Raw genomic sequence first — 23,156 nt, 5'->3', positions numbered from 1 at the left:
CGCATGAGTGGTTGTGCGCTGCTGGCCCTTTAACTGGAAAAAATGGCAGGCGCGACACCTCTCCGTCTGAGGTCGTCGCGTGCCGCATGTAAACAGAGGGGGGAATCTCGTGATAAAACCATCGCAAGATCTTCACCCCTCTGTCACGGACTAAGAGGTAGGTCTAGCTCACGGACCCCCAGGAAGTCAGGAAGGTGGGGAAAAACACTTTAAAGGAAGTGAACTAGGAGGGTAAGGACATGACACCAGAGGGAGAAAGAGAGCTCCTATGGAGAAGAGGCAAGGGCAAGAATGCGGAGGAGGAGAGGAAGACCTCTGTGGAGAGATAAGAATTGTGTCACCCAACTTTCCTGTAGGGCTCCCAGCTAAATGGGTATTGGAGGCAAACCATTCTCACTAAACCTTGCCTTAGCCTTTTTATCAGAGGAGCCCACCTGAGGGTTTTCAGTTAACATCTCCAGGAGGCTACCAACCCACACCTAGACTTGGCTATCAATAAGAGAGGTTAGCAGGAGGGGAATGGTGCAACTGGAGCCCCCTTTCTAGCATGTTGTGGCTCTCTGACTGTCTGCTAGAGAAGCAAGAAGTAAAGGATCCAGAAAGACTCCATAGGAGAGCCTGCTGTGGAGTGGCAGGTATAGGAATGGAACCTATAAGAGGAGAAAAGTGGAGTTTGCTCCCTTAGTAAGAGAAACAAGCTTGCCAACTTACTTGTACCTAATGATGGGTTTGGAGTTTCTCTACATAGTGAAATATAGTTGTTTGTGTTCTCATGATATTAATAGAGGAAGAAGGGTATAATGTGCCAATCCCAGATGATTTTTCCATAGCAGTATTACATTGTTATTTATTATTTTAAGCCTGTGTGGTACGTTGGATAGGCCTAGATAGGCTTTCTGGTTCATTCCATCCCTAGAAATCCATCTTTGAGTGATTTTACATTTTAAATATCTGGAAACCTTTGTATGTGTACACAGTCTACAGGAGTGAAGTCAAGAGGATTATTCAGCTGCCTACCGAGCACCGTCTAAGGCCATATACTTAATGGAGCTCAGTGCTTATGAAAGTCACCGGTTTTGATAGCATCAGGGAATTCTTCTCTTTAAGGCTAAACCTCTGTGAGCTGCAACGGTACAATCTTCTTACTGTGCCCTGGAGGGAGTACTGCTGAGGGATAAGAAAGTGGTTTTTCTTGGTATTCCTATTTCATGAACTGTATGGAGGACTGGAAGATGCATTATTTTGCTTAAAGTGGAAAAGATCTGTGGTTCTGAAATTCTGAAGTACAGACTCACAAAGAATATAAACAACCATGCTTGGGCTTAACTGTTGGATACTAGCTGAGGTCTGATTAAATGTCACAAAACAATGGACTGAACACTGACATTTGGTTAAAAGACACAGTTCTTTGTGTCATTTTGTTTCGTTCTAAGCCAGAAAATAATGTAACTGTCCAGGATACAAAGTCTAGTTTGAATGGCAAGTCTGTCTTGCTCTCCCTCTCCTCATTGTAACCTAAGGATGAACTAGAAAAGAATTACAAACCAGGGTATGCTGATGAGTTCTAGAGAAATAACATATAAAAATGATGTATTCAGTGATCAGTCAGAAAATTGGAACAAATGTTCTGCAAAAATTGCCTCTTGCAGAGATGTGTTCACTATGTTGGCTTCCTGAGAGGAGCTAATTTTCCTCAGATGAAGCAGGAAGGGCATGGACTAAGCCTCCATGTTGCCATATATGTGAAAAGTCTTGTTTATGTTCAAGAATGAAGGACCTCTGTGTAAGATGTAAGACCCTTTACACCTCTCAAATACAATTGTATGATAATTCAAGATTGCTCCATGCAGCATGAACTTGAGCAGTAAGTTGGCAGTTCATAGTGTGCCCCGCAAGTCTCAAACAAAAGTGGAGAGAATGTGCTAGTCCCATCCTGCCCGTCAGTAGCTGGACTTATGGGTGCAGAGTGTGGGGAGGGGATTTCTTCATCCTCTCTTCCTTCTTAGTTTGTCTGCTTAGACTGCACGCAGTGCTGCCAATTCAAAAGTCTGAGGGGTTTTTGCAAGCAGATGTGTAGAAAAGAGCAGGGAAAAGGGAATTCTACCCCACTTTAAACTAAAAGCAGCTGATTTGCTTTCTTCAAGTATGTGCATAGTAAAAGACAGAGGAAAGAAATGTTTAATGAGGATGGCAAATTGAAAACAAATGACAAAGAAAATGCTGAAGTGCTTAATTCCTACTTTGGCTCAGTCTTCTCCCAAAAGCATGTCTATGAACCCCCCACTCCCCTGGCAAAAGTGAAGTACAAGCTGAAGAGGAAGGATTGCAGTTTGAGATTGATAAACAAATGGTCAAGGAACACCTAATTTCTTTGAACGAGTTCACATCTCAAGGGCCCGATGAACTGCATCCTAGAGTAATAAAGGAACTGGCAGAAGAACTCTGAGAATCACTATTATCTTTGCAAAATCATGGAAAATGGGTGAAGTGCCAGATGTCTGGAGGAGGGATAATGTTGTCCCTATCTTCAAAAAGGGTGTAAAGAAGGACCTGGGAACTATAGACCAGTTAGTCTGACATCAATCCTGGGAAAATTTTGGAGCAGATTATGAAGAAGTCGATCTGTAAGCACCTTGAAAACATTGCACTGATTACTAGAAGCCAGCAGGGATTTGTCAAGGACAAATCCTGCCAGACTAATCTGATCTCATTCTTTGATCGGATAACCTCCCTTGTGGAGTGTGGGAATGCTGTGGACATAATATATCTTGACTTCAGCAAAGCTTTTGACTAAGTGGCCCATGATATTCTGATTAACAAACTAGCTAAAAGTGGGCTAGATGGAACAACTATTATTAGGTGGATCCACAGTTGGCTATTGGTTCTCAAATAAAGGCATCTAAGGGAACATGACAGTGTTGGCAGTTGATAAATTAGAAAGACTGAGGAGGAGACAAGTCTCCCCATGAAGAATAACAGGATTGACACATGGAGTTTAGTAGATGTGGCCAGTCTCATAAATCCCATACTAGGACCCAGGGAAGAGGAAGCATGGTCTTACAGCTCCATGCCAACTTCATTTTTTAGTGGCGAACTAATTTCTAAAATAATCTTTTAGAAGATCAGCTCCTTCTGATGGCAACAGCACTCTCATGTTAGGGTATTCCCATCACTCTTCCTGTGGTAGTTAATTTTCTCAGTGTAAGTGTGAAACCATTGTGAATCTCATCAACCATTCCAAAACCTCCTTAAACCTATACATCATTGTTCTTCAGAAAAAATGAGTGTAGCACCAGACAGGGCAGGGAAAGGGTTTGATAGGAAGGACAATTGGCACAATTTCATTTCTTATTAATTAATTCTGCAAGCAAGTTGATTCCTTCCAAGATAATGAATGAACAATAATAAAATGTTATTCAGAAAAAATCAGGACTGAGTCTCAAAGGGAATTTAAAACCTCACATATGAAAATCGTAATTGTTTGCGAGATCAGCTGAGTGTGCTAAAGCAGGGGAAAGTTGCACCCTGAGGAAGCTCAAGGTGGACAGGAAATGGTTGCTGCCCAAGCTGTTTATGTGTGACCTTTTAAAAGCACAATCTCTTGCTCCAACAGCAAAAATGAATGTGTGGCTCTGGTCCCATCCGTTTTTTATTCATACAAATTCAGACTGCATTTAATTGGGATGTCTCATGGGGCATTAGTGTAATGACTAGCCTAGCTCACACTGGACAGTGTTCACATAAATTCTATTTTATGTCACTACATTTAACCATCATTACACAGTTTAATGGCGCTTAACTGGGTGTTAAATTAACATGACAACCCAAGCCCTATCAATTAGTTCTGTGGGATAACTGTTTAAAAGAATAACAGTAAAAGGACTGCATTTGTTTTTATTTTTCTGTGATTGTTCAGTTTAACTATTTTTTTAATTGAAGTTATTCTTTCCCCTTTGTGTTGCAATAAGCTGACCAGATGAACTTTAACTAGAGGATTTTCTTTTGTGTTACAGTTGATCAACAAAACCAAGTCATGGCCTTGCATAAAATTACATTTCATTGATTTTCCACCACCACCGTCACCTCCTAAATCAGCTTGTTTTCTGGCTTTGGCTTGGAATAGCAGCTTGATCTAATTTTACTGATGTTTCAGAGTTACTATCAGTACTTACTCCCAACATAGATGTCTGGCTAGAAGCAGAGTGAGTGGGCAGGTGCCTGGCTTAAGAACAGCATTGCAGAATAGCAAACACTGATGACAGAAAAAGTGAAGTAAGGGCTCTATCAGTTAGGCTTTTGGCTGGTCTGACTTGACCTGCATATAAATGAGTTTAAAGCAGCAAAAGTGGTTGTACCAGAATGCTAATTAGAAGCAAAATCTGCAGCAAGCATCTACATCTCTCACACTCACAATACCTAATTCTTTATCTGTGGGCAACAACATTCCCCTATCCCATATCATGAGACAAGTCTTGCCAAGCTCAGTGGTGGTGTTCAGTTTCACTCTCCAGCCACGCACATCGAATATTCCATAAAAACATAAGGATCGTTTTGGTGGATTAGATCAAGGTTCATCTAGTCCAGCATAATGACCTGGTTTGCACAACATGTTGTGGTTCATCATGGGTTATTTAATCCACGATAAGCCATGGTGCCGCCACTTTACATGACCAGCTTAGGGGTTGTCGTGTCATGCGAACCTGATGACAGTGGGTTATGGGAAGGTTAAACAACCCTTGCATAATCCATGGACTGTTCTAACGTTATGTGAGGGTTGTTTAGCCCCTGCATAACCCATGCTCACCAGGTTTGCATGACATGACAACCTGAGCAGGGGTTGGATATGCAAAATGGCGACTGCACACACACCGCACGCACCCCAGCCTCATAATTGGTTTAATAACTCATTAAACTGGCCCACTCTGTCTGAGAAGCTTGCACACGGTGCAAGAGGGCCATCCCTCGTTGGTTATCCTCTGCCTCTGAAAAGTATCTTCATGCTTCTGTTTATCACAGCTCTCACTGTGTAGTCCATCAAACTACAAGAGGAACCCACCAAAGAAAGAGAGAATATCTTGGTTCCACATTAAAGTTTACTTCATCTGTTCTACACCGAATTTCTTTATATATTTGTTAATTTTTATTACATTTCTATACTGACCAATAGCCAATAGCCGAAGCTCTCAAACAATGCCTTGATCCACCTGTGGATCATATGACAGACCCTTCTGTCATATGATCTTCTAGGAGAAGTGGTGGCTCCTATATCAGTGGGACATGAATCCACTCTGGGTTTCAGTCAGAACCAGTCAGACAACTGGTTGACCACTGTGTGAACAGAATGCTGGACTAGATGGATCCTTGGTCTGATTCAGCATGGCTCTTCTTATATTCTTATGTTCTCAGCCTTAAAACCCATTGAGTGACCTTAGGCCAGTCACAAGTTGCTGTACAATTCTTGTTTGGATAAAACAAGATAACTGCATGTATGCTACCCTGAGCATCCTGGATAAAGGATGAGACCCCAATATGAAAAAAAATCTAGTAGAGAATTGGCAAAATGCAGAAGGCTTGTAGGTTTTCCAGCATGGAGCTGAGAAATCTGCAAGTTCTTCAGTAAAGCAGGTAAACAGTTTACCCATAAACCTCTCCTCATATTAATCAGCTTGAAATGAGCTGGATTAGAATTGAGGCTAACAGAACCAGTGACCCAGGAAGGATTCCACAGTGAGGAAGATGGATAAGAAAGCAAAGATGAAGTCTCCTGTGATGTGTTCAATATTGAACACTTCTTGCCATGCGAAGACAATACTCTTTTGACTTCCCTGGTGGGAGATTAGCATGTCATGAATGTTCAAGATCAATGGATCTTGATGATAATACAGGAATGGTGTGAATTAAAGTTACCTAATGGTTAACATGGGAGAGAAGTGTCTGAAGCACAGCAGGGCTTGAACTAGGTTGGTCTTCTCCAGGAGCATTTAAAAAGGACTTCTCCCTCAATTCAACACCCTTGTGAACTATGGATTTTCCTAAGCTAGGCTATGGATTTTCCTAAGCTACCTATTTATTTATTTATTTATTACATTTATATACCGCTCCATAGCCGAAGATCTATGGGCAGTTTACAAAAGTTAAAAACAGTAAACGTTAAAAATATACAAAATTTAAAACCATCCAAAACATAAAAACAACAGTATCCATTTAAAAACAACAGTTCTGGGGTCCATTAAAAAACAAACTTAGCATTGTTAAAAGCTGTTAAATGCCTGGGAGAAGAGAAAAGCCTTGACCTGGCGCCTGAAAGATAACAACGTTGGCGCCAGGCGAGCCTCATCGGGGAGATCATTCCATAGTTGGGGGGCCACCACCGAAAGGGCCCTCTCCCTTGTTGCCATCCTCCGAAGTCGTCCTATTCTCTGGACCTTGTCAGAAGGAAAATTCACATTTGATTGCTCATGCTGATAGATGATTTCATACCAGACGGCTGCTGGTTCTCACCCACCCCCAGCACCCTCTCCAACATCTGTGTCCTAAGTGTTTGGCTTAAAAGAAAAGAGGGATGAAATCTGCTGATGCAATTGTTTTGCTTGTGGTGACAGCTTTGCCAGCTAATAGGTTAAGCTTGAGGAATCATGGTATGTATAATAGTTGTAAATGAACAAATGTACAGTAAACTACACCTCATAAACCGGTTAGCATTTCAGATCTTGATGTGGACAACTGAGGGGGATAATTAAAGGCAGGGATCCTTTCAGAGAAGGAGGAGGGGCAAATACTTTTTCACTAATGGGGGGAGGAATTCTCAGCACAGTTCAATGGCATACCTTTGGATACATTCAGGATGAAATTACCCACAACAACAAAAAACATTATATATTAAGGGCATTTCCTGTGAATTCATTTAAACATTGTATAATCATCATAACAGCATTATCAATACATTTTTAAGATTTACATTCTGGCGCCAGTGGTTTGGTTTTTAACTCCTGTTCCTTTAACTGCTGTTTTAGCTGTTCTAATCTATGGTTGTTTAAAAGTATTATGCCTGTATGCGTCTGTGCTGGGGTTTTTAAATGTCTGTGGATTTTATTGTGTTTTAAACTGCACAACACGAAGAGGGACTTTGTCTATCATGCATTAAAGAAATTTAACAAATAAATATATTTCCCACAGTTACACACACATACCTTTCTTGTTTCAAAATAAAGGGATTTGTGCCTCTGGCATGCTTAGCTAGTACACAGTCCCATTTAATTCTTTAGTCACTCAGTGGGTCAGTTCTCACAATAAAAATAAGCCACTATGGCTTATTTAAATAACCAATGGGCTGTTGTAGGGTTGTTTCCCCCTCCAACAAGTCATGCTGCCCTGGTTCAGATGATTTCCATAATCACCTGGGTGGTGATTATGGAAATCACACTTCCACACCTTAGTGGCTTATTTTGATCATGTGAACCAGGTCAGTATATAGAACCAGTATATAGAATCAGCACTTGGCCAAAACTACAGGTGCTGATCTGGTTGGATACCTGGGAAGGGGTCATATTGCCCTTCTAAATGGTGCCTCTTAATATAGGGCTTTGGGCAGGGCATGGAAAGGTGTACCCTAGATAAAGATGATATTGGGGGTGCGGAAAATCAAGCCACCCTCTTCCCATGTCTTCGAAAGCACCCGCCAAAGCCTGACATTAGCACAGTCATGTCAACCTCAGTCTCCGGCTGCTTGCAGAAGTGCCAGGGGTAACGAGCAAGAGGGACCGAAGGAGGCCCTTCTGGCTGCCTTCCCCATAGAATAGGCAGGCAAAGGGAGCTGCTGCCTCCACCACTGATGGGCAGCAACAAAACCATGTTATGGCCTTTCTATTGTCTTTTGTCTTTCAATTGAAGCAGGTCTTTCTGTATGTGGGTGCTGCTAATTTTAATATACTAATTAACTTTTGTTTTTCACAGGGACTTCGCCTACGTAGCAAGAGACCGAGAGACAAGGATTTTGAAATGCCACGTGTTTCGATGTGACACCCCAGCAAAAGCCATTGCCACAAGCCTGCACGAAATCTGTTCTAAGGCAAGCTTTCTTGTTGTTTAAAGTATCAGGAGGCCTGACTGTCACTTGAAGATTGACCTTGTGTTCACTGCAACTATGATTATGCGAATGTACTCCTATATCCTGCAATCCCAAGCATGTTACATGGAAGGAAGGCTAGCTGATTTCAGCGCAACCTGCTTCAGTGTAATTGTCGTACAGTGCAGATTGCACTTTCCATACACACCAATGTATGACAAGACACTCCTGTACATTAAAAGCTGCTTCAGAATGGAAGATTGGATCCAGATTTAGGCATACCTAGAATAGACCCACTGAAATCAAAGAATCATGGAATAGTATAGTTGGAAGGGGCCTATAAGGCCATCGAGTCCAACCCCCTGCTCAATGCAGGAATCTCCCTTAAAGCATCCCTGAGAGATGTCTGTCTAGCTGTCTCTTAAATGCCTCTTGTGTGGGAGAGCCCACAGCCTCCCTAGGTAATTGGTTCCATTGTCATACTGCTCTAACAGTCAGGAAGCTTTTCCTGATGTCCAGCCAGAATCGGTCTTGGACATTGAGCCCATTATTCTGTGTCCTGTACCCTGTGATGATTATGAAGAGATCCTGGCCCTCCTCTGTGTGACAACCTTTTAAGTATTTGAAGAGTGCTATCATGTCTCCCCTCAATCTTCTCTTCAAAAGGCTAAACATGCCCAGTTCTTTCAGTTTCTCCTCATAGGGCTTTGTTTCCAGGCCACTAATCATCCTCATTGCCCTCCTCTGAACCCCCTCCAGCTTGTCTGCATGCTTCTTGAAGTGTGGTGCCCAGAACTGGACATGGTACTCAAGATGAGGCCTAACCAGTGCCGAATAGTGGGGAACCAGTACCTCGTGTGATTTGGAAGCTATACTTCTATTAATGCACCCCAAAATAGCATTTGCTTTTTTTTGCAGCCACATCATACTGTTGGCTCGTATTCAGCTTGTGACTTAAGTTAGTCATGACTTGTTTCAGTCAATCTATTTTAAATGGCTAAACCTGGATCCAACCCAGTGTGTTTAGAAGCAAAAAAGGGGGATGCTCAACATGTGTCCCATCTGCTTCTACCACACACCCCATCAACTGCTTCCACTCCTCACAGGGTTTCAGTTGCCAGTTTTTAACATAGGACCTAAAGTTGCTGGTCCCTGTTTAAATGGGGTAATTATGTAATTGAATTTTGTTATGTTCATGTGAATCACCTTGGAGATCTGTTCTGGGATCAAGAAAAATAAATATGTCCATAGCTTTTATAGCTTCTAGGGCAACATGGGTTGCCCTAGTGAAGCATGTTATGGAAGGCCTCTGGAGCAAACACCTGATGCCTTAGAATAAGGTGTGTAGTGTTTTGCAGAACATAGCTGGCTCAGGGTGGGGGCGGGGGGAGAAAAATCCTTAGGATGGCATGAGTTACCCATAGCCTTATTGCTCTCATTATTGCCTACGCTGCAGGCACTTCACACCTGCAAATGTGTCATGAAAGGGCTTTGTGCTGAGCTGTTCTGCTCCAAAGGGTGGTGGTGGGGTTACAGCGCAGTAGCATAATCCCAGGCTGTTGCACCCATCTTGTGTCCTTTGTCAGTTTCCAGCAACCATATTGTAATTTGCCATTGCAAGAGACTTACAAATGCATTTGTGATGTGACAGCTCAAAGGATCAGGCTGCTAGAATACCAGAGTGCAAATAATCTTTATATGTAAAGCTTTTTTTTTTTTTTTGTAATAGTACATGTCATAAAGACTACAAATATATTCTGGTAAATCAGGAAAAAATATAAAGTTTCCCAGTTGGTCTATCGTTATTTTTCCTCCAGGGTTGCTTTGCACTGTGAATTTAGGTCCCTGAACTTGTCCAGGGCAGGCACAGGCAGAAATAAACCCCACAGAGCTTAATGAGGTTTACTCCAAAGTAAGTGCGCAACCATTTTATGCATATTTGCAAGTAAGCTCCAGACTTAATCTATAGTTAGAGTAGACCTACTGAAATCAATGGGGATTAAGTTGCTCATGATCCAGTCAATTTAGTGGGGCTTACATCTGAGTAGACATGACTAGGATTGGCCTGCCAGTTTCTTAACCAGTCTGATTGTGGTATAAAAGAGAGACCTTTAAAGAAAACCCCTTTTAAGGATTTAAAAACTCTGGATTACAAGTTTAGGGTTATAATGCAAGTAAAATCCATGCTACTGTACTGTATGGTGAAAAAAATACCGTGTTATTGCCATATTCTCCAGATTATGGCTGAACGGAAGAATGCCAAAGCTGTGGCTTGCACTTCGTTACAAGAACGGACGAATGTCACCCTTGATGTTCCCTTACAAGGTACTGTATGACTGGGATATTAGCTTCACTGCACAATCTCTATTTGTTTACTGTTTATTATATTAAGTAACCACTAAATCTCTTAAAATGTTTATGGCTTGCCTCCAGAGACGTAGCCATTTTAGTCCGGGGTAGCAAAAACAACGAAGAGCCTTGTGGCACCTTAAACACTGACGAATTTATTCTGGCAGAAATGTTGTGGACTGGTTCATGAATGCTTATGCCATGACACATATGTTGGCGTTTTTATTCATGGTATGCAAGATTTGCTAAACAGACTTGTCTATTTTTAACTAGTGGAAAGATTGGACCATATTTGTTTTTTTAAAAAAAGGAAGCAAAGCTTAGACAACTTACTTTAGATCCAGATGTCTGGATTTCCTTATTAGGTATAAACATCAAAACCTCTGATTATGTGAACCACAAAGAACCTATAACCAGGGCTGCTATTTTACGTTTTGTGAAGGGGTTGGGAGCAAGGTTCACTAGTCTACTCTTGAATGCAACCAGTATTTAATTACAACAAAATAACTTATTTCAAGAGCATTGTTTGTGGTTACTTTTATGCCACATAACAAGCAGATATGTTCCTTGAGCAGTAATCACATGTGGTCTTGACCTATTAAATCTGTCCCTGCCTCTTATACTTGAAAACAGTGTTACTTTATGAAAGGGGATTTTTGTCTGTGACTAGCCAACAAGTTCCAAGCAGTGTCCACCCAGAGAAAAGAGAGGCTTCAGTATGGTGCCCCTTTTCTATGAAACTCCCTGCCTCTGGAGGTCAGGCAGGCACCACCCTGAAAACATCTTTATTTCAGGGAATATTCCTTGACTGATTAACCATAATTTTTATCAGTATCCTTTTTTTAAAATAATATTTTTTAATATGGGATTTTATTCTTTTATCTTACCTTTTATTGTTCAGCGCTCTGGAATCTGCCTACATGTGGAATGGTGTATAAAAGATGTAAACAAATGAATTTTAAAAATATCTGTCTACTTGAGGATTGTGGGTAGATATGTCAGTATAAATGTTAAATATTGGTTTAGTACCAATGCAGTGTCAGGCTTTGTAGTGATGTATCGATTCAGTTACAGATACTTCTCAGTTTAAGCCTGTATCTGTTGACTCAACAAACTATAGCCATGGGATCATCACCATTTGTGTTGACAGCGTAGTAAACTAAGCCCAGCCTTTTATGTAAATAGCTATATCTGGTATTTTTCATAGGTAGGCTTCATTGTGACATAGGCTTCATTGGCTGGCATGGAATTAAAAACAAATTAATATCCTGATACTTATAAATCAATTGCCAAACAAAAAACAGGGATGGGCAACTTGCAGCTCTCTAGATATTGTTGGACTGCAATTCCCATCAGCCCTAGCCAACATAGCCAATCATGAAAGATGTTGTGTTACGGTCCAGCAACATCTGGAGGCTGAAAGTTGCCGGTCCTGCATTAAAGAGATTGCTCAAGTGTCTAGAGTTGCCACAGACACATGGAGCTGCCTTATACTAAATGAGAGACCATTGGACCATCCAGTCTCATACAGTCTAGTGAGTCTAGCTACCAGTGGCCTTCCAGGGTCATTCCCAGTTTTCCTACCTGTGATCTTTTTAACTGCAAATGGACTGTGACACTACCAGCCTTTACACTATGACAACTACCAGCCCGTTTCCCAATCTTTGTGAAGAACAAGAGCATAATCTTGTGGAGTTTCGTAGAGTCTTCCTTAGATCCTGACATTGGTACACAACTCTGCCTCCACCCACCCACCCCTCTCTCATATAAGACAGAGAATTTAGTTTTCATGATCGAAAGGTTATGGTATACTCTTCCTTAATTCCCCCAGAAATCAGCTAGGATCCTTTTTACTATGAAGTAGAAGGAGCACAGATTTATTGGAATCAATAATAGTATCCCTAGAGATCAATTACTTGGTAAAAATAATTTTGTCATTAAAATAAGGATGTTTTGCCTGATGTGAATGTTGATAAGATGAAATTGATTTTTTTGTTTTGTTCCCATGCAGTAGATTTCCCAACACCAAAGACTGAGCTGGTCCAGAAGTTCCATGTACAATACCTGGGCATGTTGCCTGTAACTAAGCCAGTGGGTAAGTAGCATCGAGGTTCACAGCTATCTTAAAGTTTGTCCTTCAGCATCTGAGAGCTAAATTCTGTCTGCTCTTCACAGATGGGCAACAAGAACAGGAGATTAAAACATGTCCTGATCTTTCCTTTTCAGGCTTTCAGTGCATGCTTGCGCGGAGTGGTTATTCTAAAATCTTTTAATGGTATTTAGTGTGGATCCGGAGTGTGACAATTATATTCCAAATTAATTATGTGATATAAAGGGCTTCATTCATTTTTTAAAAGAGCTGCCCCTACCTAATGTTTCATGACCAACTACTTTTCAGTCTGGGGGGACTTAAATAGCAGTTTGTGATAGGGCAAGTGCATGGGTCGAGGTGCCTGCAGTCCCCTCTCCTGCCCCCCAAGTAAAAAACTTTCTTTGGCCATGCTCAAATGCTTGTGCACACCCAAGTGCACTTTGGAGCCTGGTCAGTTTTCCCAAGGCAAAAAATCAAGTGTTCAGAACATAAGAAGGGCCCTGCTGGATCAGAGCAAGGGTCCATCTAGTCCAGTACTCTGTTCACACAGTGGCCAACCAGCTGTTGACCAGGGGCCCACAAGCAGGACACAGTTGCAACTGCACCCTCCCACCCATGTTCCCCAGCAACTGGTGTATATAGGCTTAGTCTCATCTTAAATACTGCCAGTCAAAGTGAGAAGAAAGGTGGCATAACAGTTGCTTCAGCTCTGATTTCACACAACTTAAGCAAAGTGATCCTCGGGTAAGATAACCAGTCTTCTGCCAGAATTATTTTTTAAATTTACATTTTGGGATGAAAGTAATCGCTTCTGTCTTCAGCTCTCTGATGATGATGTTGATGATAATGATGATGACGATGACGATCCTGTCCTTGCCCCAAAAATCTCAGAGTAGCATAAATAGGTTTTATTCGTTTAATTTGTGTGATCCGCCCAGACAGCTTTGGCTATTTTGGGCAGTATAGAAATGACATGAAATAAATAAATAAATTGCTCACATCAGCCCTGCGTAGTTTAGGCTGGGAGAGCAACCAAACAGCCAGACAGTTTCAAGCCCAACGTTCTATCCACTATCGCACAACAACTCTGTTTGCAGAGTTTCAGCCTGTTCTTCAGCCAAAACAAAACATCTCCCAGAACAGCTTACAAAGATCAGTAATATGACAGCCCCTGCCCTGAAGTCGAAAAGACACATCACAAAAGGAAAAAGGGATTGGGGGCAGGGAGGAGGAATTTAACAGTTCTGAGGCCCCAAGCTGGCCCTCCAATTTTCCCAAATGGCCTTCGCCTAGCCCTACCCAGTTTCCCCCAATCACCAATCATTTGGTGGTTTCCTGACTTTTGCCCATTTCTCCCCCTTCTGAAATATTGAAATTTGTTTGTTTGTTTATTACATTTTTATACTGACCATCAGCCAAAGCTCTCTGGGCAGTGCACAATCAAAAACCATAAATACAACAGGTATAGATAAATGTAAAATGTAAAAAGTTTTTTTTAAAGGCAACATAAAACTAGCTAAGTTAAAATCCAGGGAAAGCCTGTGTGAAAAAAGTATGTTTTCAGGAGGTTTTTAAAAGATGTTACATTTTCCACTTCCTGAACCGCACAAGGGAGGGTCCTCCAGGGGGGTGGGTGCCACTACTGAGAAGGCCCGCTGCCAAGGTTCTTCATGGCGACATTCCGTTCATTTCAACAGGACATCCTTGTAATGCATCTCCTGAGGTTTAGTTACTAGTAGTGAGAGCTTCAAGGTACAATGCAGTGGCATGTTTTATATTTTTGAGCCCATCCCCTTTGCTTTCTGCTCTGCCCACCACTGAAATGTGGTCTCCAAGAGCTTTTCTGAAATTGAATCCGGCTCTCGGGCTGAAAGAGGTTCATCACCCCTGCACTAGTTCTTGGTTACAATGTTTTTTATAACTACCGGCTCTGTCTCTCAGCAGAGCCGATGGGGTGATCGCGTTGTTTCTCTCCCTCTGCAACTACAGGTATGGACACACTGAACAGTGCTATAGAAAGTCTCATGGGTTCTTCCAGCAGAGAGGACTGGATGTCTGTCACCATGAACGTTGCTGATGCTACAGTGACAGTCATCAGTGAAGGAGTAAGGCACAAGCGGGCTTCTTTAAAATTAAAAATGTTTCATCTGCAATGGATTCACTTACTTGATAGTAGAAATTGGAACTTTTATTTATCTGGTGCTTTATTTTTCTCAAACTTTCTTTTTTGTGCACGTTTATTGGAGATAAATAAAAGCAACTATATGCAGTGTCAGAACAGATCTGGTGACAATTTAGGATTTGCCTAAGATTTGATGGAAAATCGAATGAACAGCACAGATCTCGGCTATTGACTAACACAGAATTAAATAAGTAATTAAGCAAAGTAAGTTAAGTAAGTATGCCTACCGCTGCTAGCTTGTGGCCCCAATGTGTTATATTTACACATGAGCCTGTGAAACTGCCTTGTGCAGTTGGTCCATCTAGTCCAGCTTCATCTACTGTGACCAGCAGCACTACCTTTCCCAGCCCTGTGCCCTGAGATGCGTCTAGCTGGAGATGCCAGGGGTTTGGCCTGTAATCTACCGGCATGCAAACCATCAACCCTTCTAAAATCTAACTTGGTGCACTCATGCTGACAGCAGTGGAGCCAACCTGAGAAACAAGAAGGTGGCATCAGCATGCTTGGGGGAACCCTAAGGTTTGCAAAAAGCAAAAAGCAAAAAAAAAAGGCCATGCCAAAAGGGAGCAACTCCCCCCAACGGCAGTTCAGAGAGGACAGAACATGGTCAGTGGACACCAGGAACCAAGGAAAAACTGAAACGGGTGGGGAGTGAATTGGCTTCATAGAGCACCTTGGAGCTTACAGCATCCAGGAGGAAAGCATGGCTGGCTGGCGTTTTAGGAATACAGATTTGTACTTTTCTCTTCATGTTTCCACAGATAGGAACCTCTAGTCTTTGGTTAATGCAGCTACTTCTCATATATAGTTTTTACAGAAGTACTTGCTTAAGGTGATTTTTCTATTAAAGAAAGGCCTTTTTATTGCAATGCTATTTTAAAATTGTGTACTGGAAGAGTACTGTCTTTTGTGTTGACCTTCATGTATGTTTCCAGTCATGGGATGCTCAGTGCCAACTATCTTTTAGTCAACCTTTTCTATGTGTGTTTTGGCAAGTAGCTTTTAGTTTGCTCATTTAGCCCATAAGTGGTGCTATTCAATGAATCAATACTTCTAGCAACCAGTCTAGTAAGTATTTGAACCCTACCTCTAAAACTTAGAATTAATAAGAATTCTTCCTGCCTAACTAGAATGAAGAGGAAATTGTGGTGGAATGCCGTGTGCGGTTCTTGTCGTTTATGGGAGTGGGTAAGGATGTCCATACGTTTGCCTTCATTATGGATACGGGAAACCAGCATTTCGAGTGCCACGTTTTCTGGTGTGAGCCCAATGCTGGCAATGTATCAGAAGCTGTTCAGGCTGCTTGTATGGTAAGTAACCTCTGTACAGTTTGTAGAAGTAGTGGGAACAAAGCAGTGTGTTAAATCCCTCTTGAATTTTTATTTTGTGGTATTTGGTGTCAACACCATACAAAGCTGTATGTAAGTAAAAGAATTCTAGTTAATTTTTCAAATTGCCCTGATAAATCAATCACACTCACCAGTTCTGCGCTTGGATTTTAACATTTAACACCATGATTCTAAACATTAGTGTCAGCTCTCCCTGCCTCCTCCGCTTTAATGCTATCAGCACTCAATATTGCAAACTATTACGTGCACAGACTGAAGTAGCATAAAGTGTCAGTGGCAAGGGAACACACTCTAGCATTTTGCAAGAGAAGAATGTGCCATTACAGAAGGGAGGCAATGGAAAGACCAAATTACAAGATTGATGGAAAGAACCAGAATTCCCTGTTTCAGTGGCATTATGCAGCATCTGCTTCCAAAAGTGTTTGGTGGATATCGTCTTTTAAAATCATCAAGTGCTCCCTTGGGCTAGTGGAGGAAATATAGCTCTAACCAGAAAGTGACCAGAGCAGGGAAATAGTCAATCCCAGCCACTACCATCAAGTTAGATTAGTTTAGATTTAGAGATTATCTATTATGACAAAGATGCCAATGTGCAGAGGAGTTACCCCTTTGTTTAAAAAGAAGGCATGTTATATAGCACCAGACTGCAGTGGTTTCTCCTAGAGTTCATTCATGATTGTTTACATACTTCCTTCTGTCCCTTCCTTTGGCTTCTATCCTAAGCAGGTGCATCCCCTCAGTGGAGTTCTGCTCACAGGAAACCCTCCCCCCCCCATCACTAGAAGAATGGAAAGATGCCATTTTCACTTATTTTCCCCTCCCCCTTGAACCCCAAAATCTGCTCCAGTCGGGGAAACCCTTTGGAACAATGTTGAGAATGATGCAGGGATCTGCAGAGGGTGAAAATCATCCCTCGGTCTTCCTCCAGCAGAAGCATCTGCTAAACCAGAGTCCCTTCCATGATCAGAAGGAGGGCTTCAATTCGCAGAAGGAACTCAGGATCCAAAACTATATTTATATAGAAGTACACTCAATTAATTCACTCTGGCCAGGTCACAAATATAAGATGATAAAATACAGGGTCATTTCATATGAAATCACACAATTTAAAATTAAATGGTTGCATGACTATTTTTTAAAAAAATTGGTATACGTTCCGACATGTGTTGGTAGATCAACGTGAGCATTGTTTTTTATCCCCCATAGTTTTTCTGTTACAGCTATTTTGTCAAATTTTTAGAAATTTTCATGTTCGCACAATTGTCAATATCTCACAGCCTATTTGAGCTAGAGACTTGGTTAAAAAACCCATCACATAGCTCTTGATATGAGCTACATTTCACACACAAAAAAGATTTTCAGCTAAGAAATTCTAATGTACGGAAAAGGGATCAGACCTGACCTTTTGGGTCCTCATTGTAGTCTGTATAGACAGTATACTCATGAAGTTTTAGGCCTGATTAAAAAAAAAAAGTTTTCTTTTTTACAAGCTGACCAAGATGGCTTCTTGGACAAAATAGGCTATTTTTAGGGTTTAATTTCTCCAGTGGGGGAACTCCTAAAAATATGAAATTATGGAATACCAAGCCTTATAGGGGTACTACTTGCAGTTAAAATTTGAACTTTGATATTTATTACATTTTTATACTGCCTGATAGCCAAGGCTCTCTGCAGTGCACAATTAAAACCATAAAATGCAATAAGTATACAATAAATTTAAAACGTTAAATGTTTAAGAATGCAACATAAAACCAGCTAAGTTAAAATCCAGCTGTTATGTTTTCCATCTCCCGAAGCATATAAGGGTGGATTTTCCAGAGGGTGGGCAGCACTACAGAGAAGGCCCACCGCTGAGGTTCTTCATGGTGACATTCCGTTCATTTTGGAATGGCCAGTAGGACCTCCTCTGAAGATAGTAACTGTCGTCCAGGTGTATATATGAGAAGGGGGTCTGCTGGTCCCAAGTTGTTTAGGGCTTTATAGGATAATAACATAACCTTGTATATATTCAACTGGTCACCAACAGAGTTGTCTGAGTTTGTGATTTCTCACCTTCTAAACAGCTATGTGCATTGATTTTTGAAACAATACTCTACAAAAAAGGTAAAATTAGTGCATTTTAGTGAGCAATTCAATGTGCTGTAGCTCCTTAACCAGTTGAAAACTTGGTGCTAGAATGACCATAAAGGAGGGCATTTCGCAACCAGGATGCCACCACTGAGAAGGCCACTTCCCAAATAGTAGGGTGACCATATTTGGGAAACCAAAAAAGAAGACACCTAGTGTGTGTGTGGGGAAGCAGCTTTCTGAGTCCTGCAGAAAGTACGTTATTTCCCCGCCACCTTAAAGAACCCGATTGGAGTGGAGGAGGGGAAAGGATTTCATTCTGCACCACCACCATCCACTCCAACTGGGGCCTTTTCTATAATGTCCACGAATGACCCACTTTCCCCTTTAAGACCTCAATTGGAGCTCGGGGTGGGGGAATGATGTGCCTCAAGAAAGCATGTCATTCCAGGACATTATTGAAAATTATAGAAAATCCCCCGACACCATGGAAAGAACAAAAACCAGGACAAATCCGGGGAAATCCTGACAGTTGGTCACCCTACCAAATAGTCACCCAGCTCATGTCACTAGGTAGGAAGTAAGTGTTGTCTATAGTGAAATGTAATAATTGTTCTGAGAATAATTGTTCTGCTGAAATGAGGAAATACCTGTTCCCATACTGTAGGGTTGCTGTGTCTATGGGCAGGCCCGATTCACCAAGCTTCCCTCAATCCCATGCAAGTAACAAAGAGGAGGTTTAAGGAGCCCTTTGTGAATCGCCATGCATAGCTAAAAGGCTGCATTTAGGTTGTGCAGGCCTGCCCACTCAGGGGCAAATTCCAATCCTTTTGCAGATTAGTAGTTATTGCATCTATATGACTTGGCACAATGTTTTCAGTAAAGCTGAAAAAACACCACCATGCTAATGAGTGTGGAACACCTTTGCTTTCTTGCAGCTACGGTATCAGAAGTGCTTGGTAGCGAGACCACCTTCACAAAAAATCCGGCCACCACCTCCTCCTGCAGACTCAATGAGCAGAAGAGTCACAACTAATGTAAAACGGGGGGTATTGTCCCTCATTGACACTTTGAAACAGAAACGCCCTGTTACCGACACGCCATAGCAGCTTTGCGGGAAAACAAGGTTTCTTAAAACATCTAGCAGAAGATACAGTAGCCACATTAAAGAAGATGAACTGATTTTTGGCCTTCCAGTTTAAATTGGTGATGCTTTGTCTTCAGAAAATTTACCCATATCAAAATAATATTAGACAAGCATGTTCTCTCGTTCTTGCCACCATCATGTGATATGAAAAGAAGCATGAGTATTTTTATTTTTATTTTTTTTGCTGTGAGTTACGCATCATGAGAAGTGGAAGGTCTGCTTTCCAACTGTAAATATTATGAACATTACTTAACTTCACCCATCCACAAGAAAGGAATCTGGCACATCACTCCTGACCCCTGGAGAGAACCAAATCCAAATTGATACCATCACCATCCCGAGCTCGATTTGTCACAAACAGTCCTTAAATCCTGCTGCACTTTGTCCTCATTTTAAACACTGAAGTACATACCAAGTATTAGTTACTATTGTATTACTGTAATATGAATACTGAGCTTATTATTTCTTACAAAACTGCATTCATTAATCAATCTTCCATCTTGTGCACTATAGTAATCATTTTTAATCTTTTGTGTCTGCAAGTTGAGTACGCTTCAGTATGACAAGTTTCTTACACAAAGAGCACTTCTAAGTAGGAAAGAGTGTGCAAACAATATTATAACTTGTGACAATCACATTTATCTGTTCCATTACATATACCAATGCTGGGAAGGTAGCCCTGGTCACCTTTTCCCAGTATCCATGTAAACACAACAAAATAGATAGATGTGCAATATTGTCACATCACACAAACATGTAGTTTGTGTGCATTTTCTTATGTTGAAGTGCTGCCCATGTGGGAAATCTGTCATACTTGAAGTAGCCTTCAGACTTGAAATTGTGTTTGTTTAAATGCTAAATCAGAGTTCAGAAAACACTTTGGGAAGACGTGTTAGCTTTCTGTTTTGAGACAGACAAACCCCAGCACTGGTGACACTGAGGCTTAAGTGCCCCTTACATTGTCATAGATGCTGGCCTGTGTGTTTGTATATATTCAGCCTGATACATGGGGAAACTAAGAATTGGCTTATGAGTCTAGGATAAAAAAAAAAGTAAAACAAAACCAATGGCCTTCCCCTATGACAAGGTGCATGCAGTAGAATAGGCCCATGCATTGAAAAGTGTAAGTGGTACTTGACAAAGTAGCAAACAGATATCAGTGCATCAGAAATGGAGTTTCAGTAATACAGCATGAGAAAAACATCTTTAATGAGAAGGGGATGGAAAACTCATGTTACTTTCCTTACTAGGTTGTCTTGTGCAACTCTAATGGTGAGTTTACATGATTTTTTCCTTACTTGAGTTTTAACATTGGAAATAGGTTCTATTTCACTGCTTCCCACCAAGGCTGGGTGCTGAGCCAGTAGTTTTATGGCACACATTAATTAAATTTTTGCTGTGCAAGATCCATTCTAATTTGCAGGCTTCTGAGAAACTATATTTTACTGCAAGTTAAACTAAGAAATTATACATTCTGTAATAGATTTTGTGTGTTTAATGCAGAAGTCAGACAGTGTTTGACCTCTGAAATTCCAAGGAAAATTTGTCATGTTGCAGCTTCCATGACAAACACCACAGGGAAGTTCCTTCTAACTTCTAATTGCACCTTACATTGTGTGTTGTTTCAAGTGGCTCTTTAATGTTTTTCATGTGTACTATTTATCATTCATATAATATGTAGCACAAGTTCACCTGCAAAGGAAAAGCCTTAGAACCCCATTTATGCTGTGGTCAGTCATGCCTTTGGGCAGTGGTAGAAGTCAGGCTAGTACAGTGTATCGGATGGACATGCCGGAAGGGCAGGGAAACCAGCCATGGCTTTTGCACACCTTCTCTTACCTCCCTGCTCCCACTACCCAGAGCACAGAAAACCTTTCACAGAGAACAGGAGATGATATACATTAATGGCTTCAGAAATGCCCCTCTCCCTGACATTTTTTCCCCACCAAAAGATGATGAATGCAATCTTACCTCCAATTTGTACAAAACGTTTGAGCTGCAGAGGGGGAAGGCTAATCAGCGTAAGACTCACTCACTCTCCTGCCATGTGCGCAAAAGGCATGTGTGAATCAGCTTACAGCAGCTTTCCGGCAAGCTGGCGTTGTCCAGCAGTGTTGGGACTATATCTCCCATTTCCCTTGTGGATTGTAACAGGTGTAGTCCAACTTATCCAGAGGGCATAAACTTGGGGAAGGCTGGCCTATCGTGCCCCAACAAGGCAGTAGGTAGAATGCCAGCCTTTAAAAATGCAGCAGGAATAGAGAGATTACAAAACACAAATCACGTCCCATGCGAATACTGTTTCTGTTTAGGAAAGGTGTGTACATAAGCATGCAGGACAGGTGCTCAAATCTGTTTTGCCTACATTTGAAGCTATTAGCTAATTATAGCTTCCCACCATGAGCGTACACAGCAAAGTAGAAATGTGTGTTGTGCCCGTACGCACACTCTTCCTTCACACAAAAAATGGGAGCGGGCAATAGTTTGTTATAAACTGGTTCTGAGGCAAGTGAAAATGGCTGGAGAAAAATACTACAAAAGGGAGAAACTGGGAACAGGACAGCAAGAACCAACATGAAGTGCTTAAAAGAAAATCTCTGCAGCCGCAAGTACTTTCATTTTTCTCACACCTTTTCTCTCCCCGAAAGGTTCTCTTCCTTTTTACTCGTACTCCAAGGAACAGTAGCTGCTGTCAAGAATTGTGCTAACTTGTTTTACATTATCCATAGGCAACATAAGACTACTTTACATGTGCATATTTGTCTCTTGGTGACTGGAACATCAAGTAGCGACTTGCATGTGTTATTGTGCCACCGTTCCGCATCCCTTTCGTATCACCTTACACTGCTTCTCAGTGGAGCAATTCATGCATTCCACTGCAGGTCCTCAAGTACTGAATAATCATACATACATGTGTAAATTACAGCCCACAATGCTCAAGATCTACCAGATGAAAAACACATTTATAATGGTCTTCCTCCATTTTAAGAGGTATTTATTGCAGGGTAATAAGACCAGAATGCATTAAGATACACAAATCTTTTTAGTTTAAAGAAACCCTTTTTATTTTCGAGTTAACTGACATCACCACCTATGCAAAGGAAGTATAGGGGAATTTGTCTTCTGTGTGGGAAAAGAAATAACCCTAAAGGAGTACAGCTGCATAGTTTAATAGATGTAAAAAATTAGGGTTACAGACAAGTCAAGCACATAGTACTTTTAAAGTAGGCAAATTCTTGGCTCAATCTTAGCCAAGTACTTCCATTCTCAGCTCATGTAAAGAAACATCAGTTTTTCACAGGAAGTGCATGCTGGCTAATGGCAGGCATCCGTCTCAATAGTTATTCGTAACAATTCAGTAAATTGTACACAAATAGGTTTTTTAATTATTACATGGCTATTCCCTATGATCACAGCTACTTCACAGGAAATTAATCCTAGCTACTTTACAGGAAATTCAGTTGTATCTAATTATCCAGCAGATAGTTTCTGGAGCACAACCTTTTCACATTCAGCAGAAATGCTAGATAGAAATGAACGCTAAAGGCATCAAGAAAACAAAATACCTTTTTTAAAGTAGTTTTGGATTCATTGCCACATTGTGTTTAGTTTTCAGTGTTAAGTTGCACTAGCTGAGAGTGGCATCTTCATTCCATAAATCAAACGTTTTATACCTAGCCAGGAAACTTACTTAGCTGAACTTTGTTTATGGAACTTCTACGTACAGAGGCAGTATATTTCTCTGACTACCAGATGCTGAGGACAAACACAATAGGAAGGCCATCATCTTTATGTCCTGCTTGTGAGCTTCCAGAGGCATCAAGGTGACCACAGCTGGAAACAATGCCGGATTAGATGGAGCTTGGTCTGATCCAGTAAGGCAGTTCTTTTCATGAAAAACACAA

The 23,156-nt window shown here is 41.2% G+C and overlaps 1 protein-coding gene across 10 annotated transcripts in view; it reads left to right on the top strand.

Moving 5' to 3' along the window:
- APBB2 (amyloid beta precursor protein binding family B member 2) overlaps positions 1–23,156 on the top strand; it is a 182,671-nt gene extending 159,515 nt beyond the window's left edge. For all 10 annotated transcript variants that reach the window (XM_063136406.1, XM_063136403.1, XM_063136405.1 and 7 more), the window contains 6 exons: positions 7,954–8,068; positions 10,303–10,390; positions 12,426–12,509; positions 14,496–14,611; positions 15,819–15,998; positions 19,043–23,156. In XM_063136406.1, coding sequence (XP_062992476.1) covers positions 7,954–8,068; positions 10,303–10,390; positions 12,426–12,509; positions 14,496–14,611; positions 15,819–15,998; positions 19,043–19,210 — 751 coding nt within the window. In that variant the 3' untranslated portion in view covers positions 19,211–23,156. The remainder of the gene's footprint in view (positions 1–7,953; positions 8,069–10,302; positions 10,391–12,425; positions 12,510–14,495; positions 14,612–15,818; positions 15,999–19,042) is intronic.

This window comes from Elgaria multicarinata, chromosome 10 (assembly GCF_023053635.1).
Source record: "Elgaria multicarinata webbii isolate HBS135686 ecotype San Diego chromosome 10, rElgMul1.1.pri, whole genome shotgun sequence".
In the NCBI taxonomy this organism is placed as follows: Eukaryota; Metazoa; Chordata; class Lepidosauria; order Squamata; family Anguidae; genus Elgaria; species Elgaria multicarinata.
The sequence above is the reverse complement of the archived record's forward strand: the minus strand, read 5'-3'. Positions and strand labels throughout refer to the sequence as shown.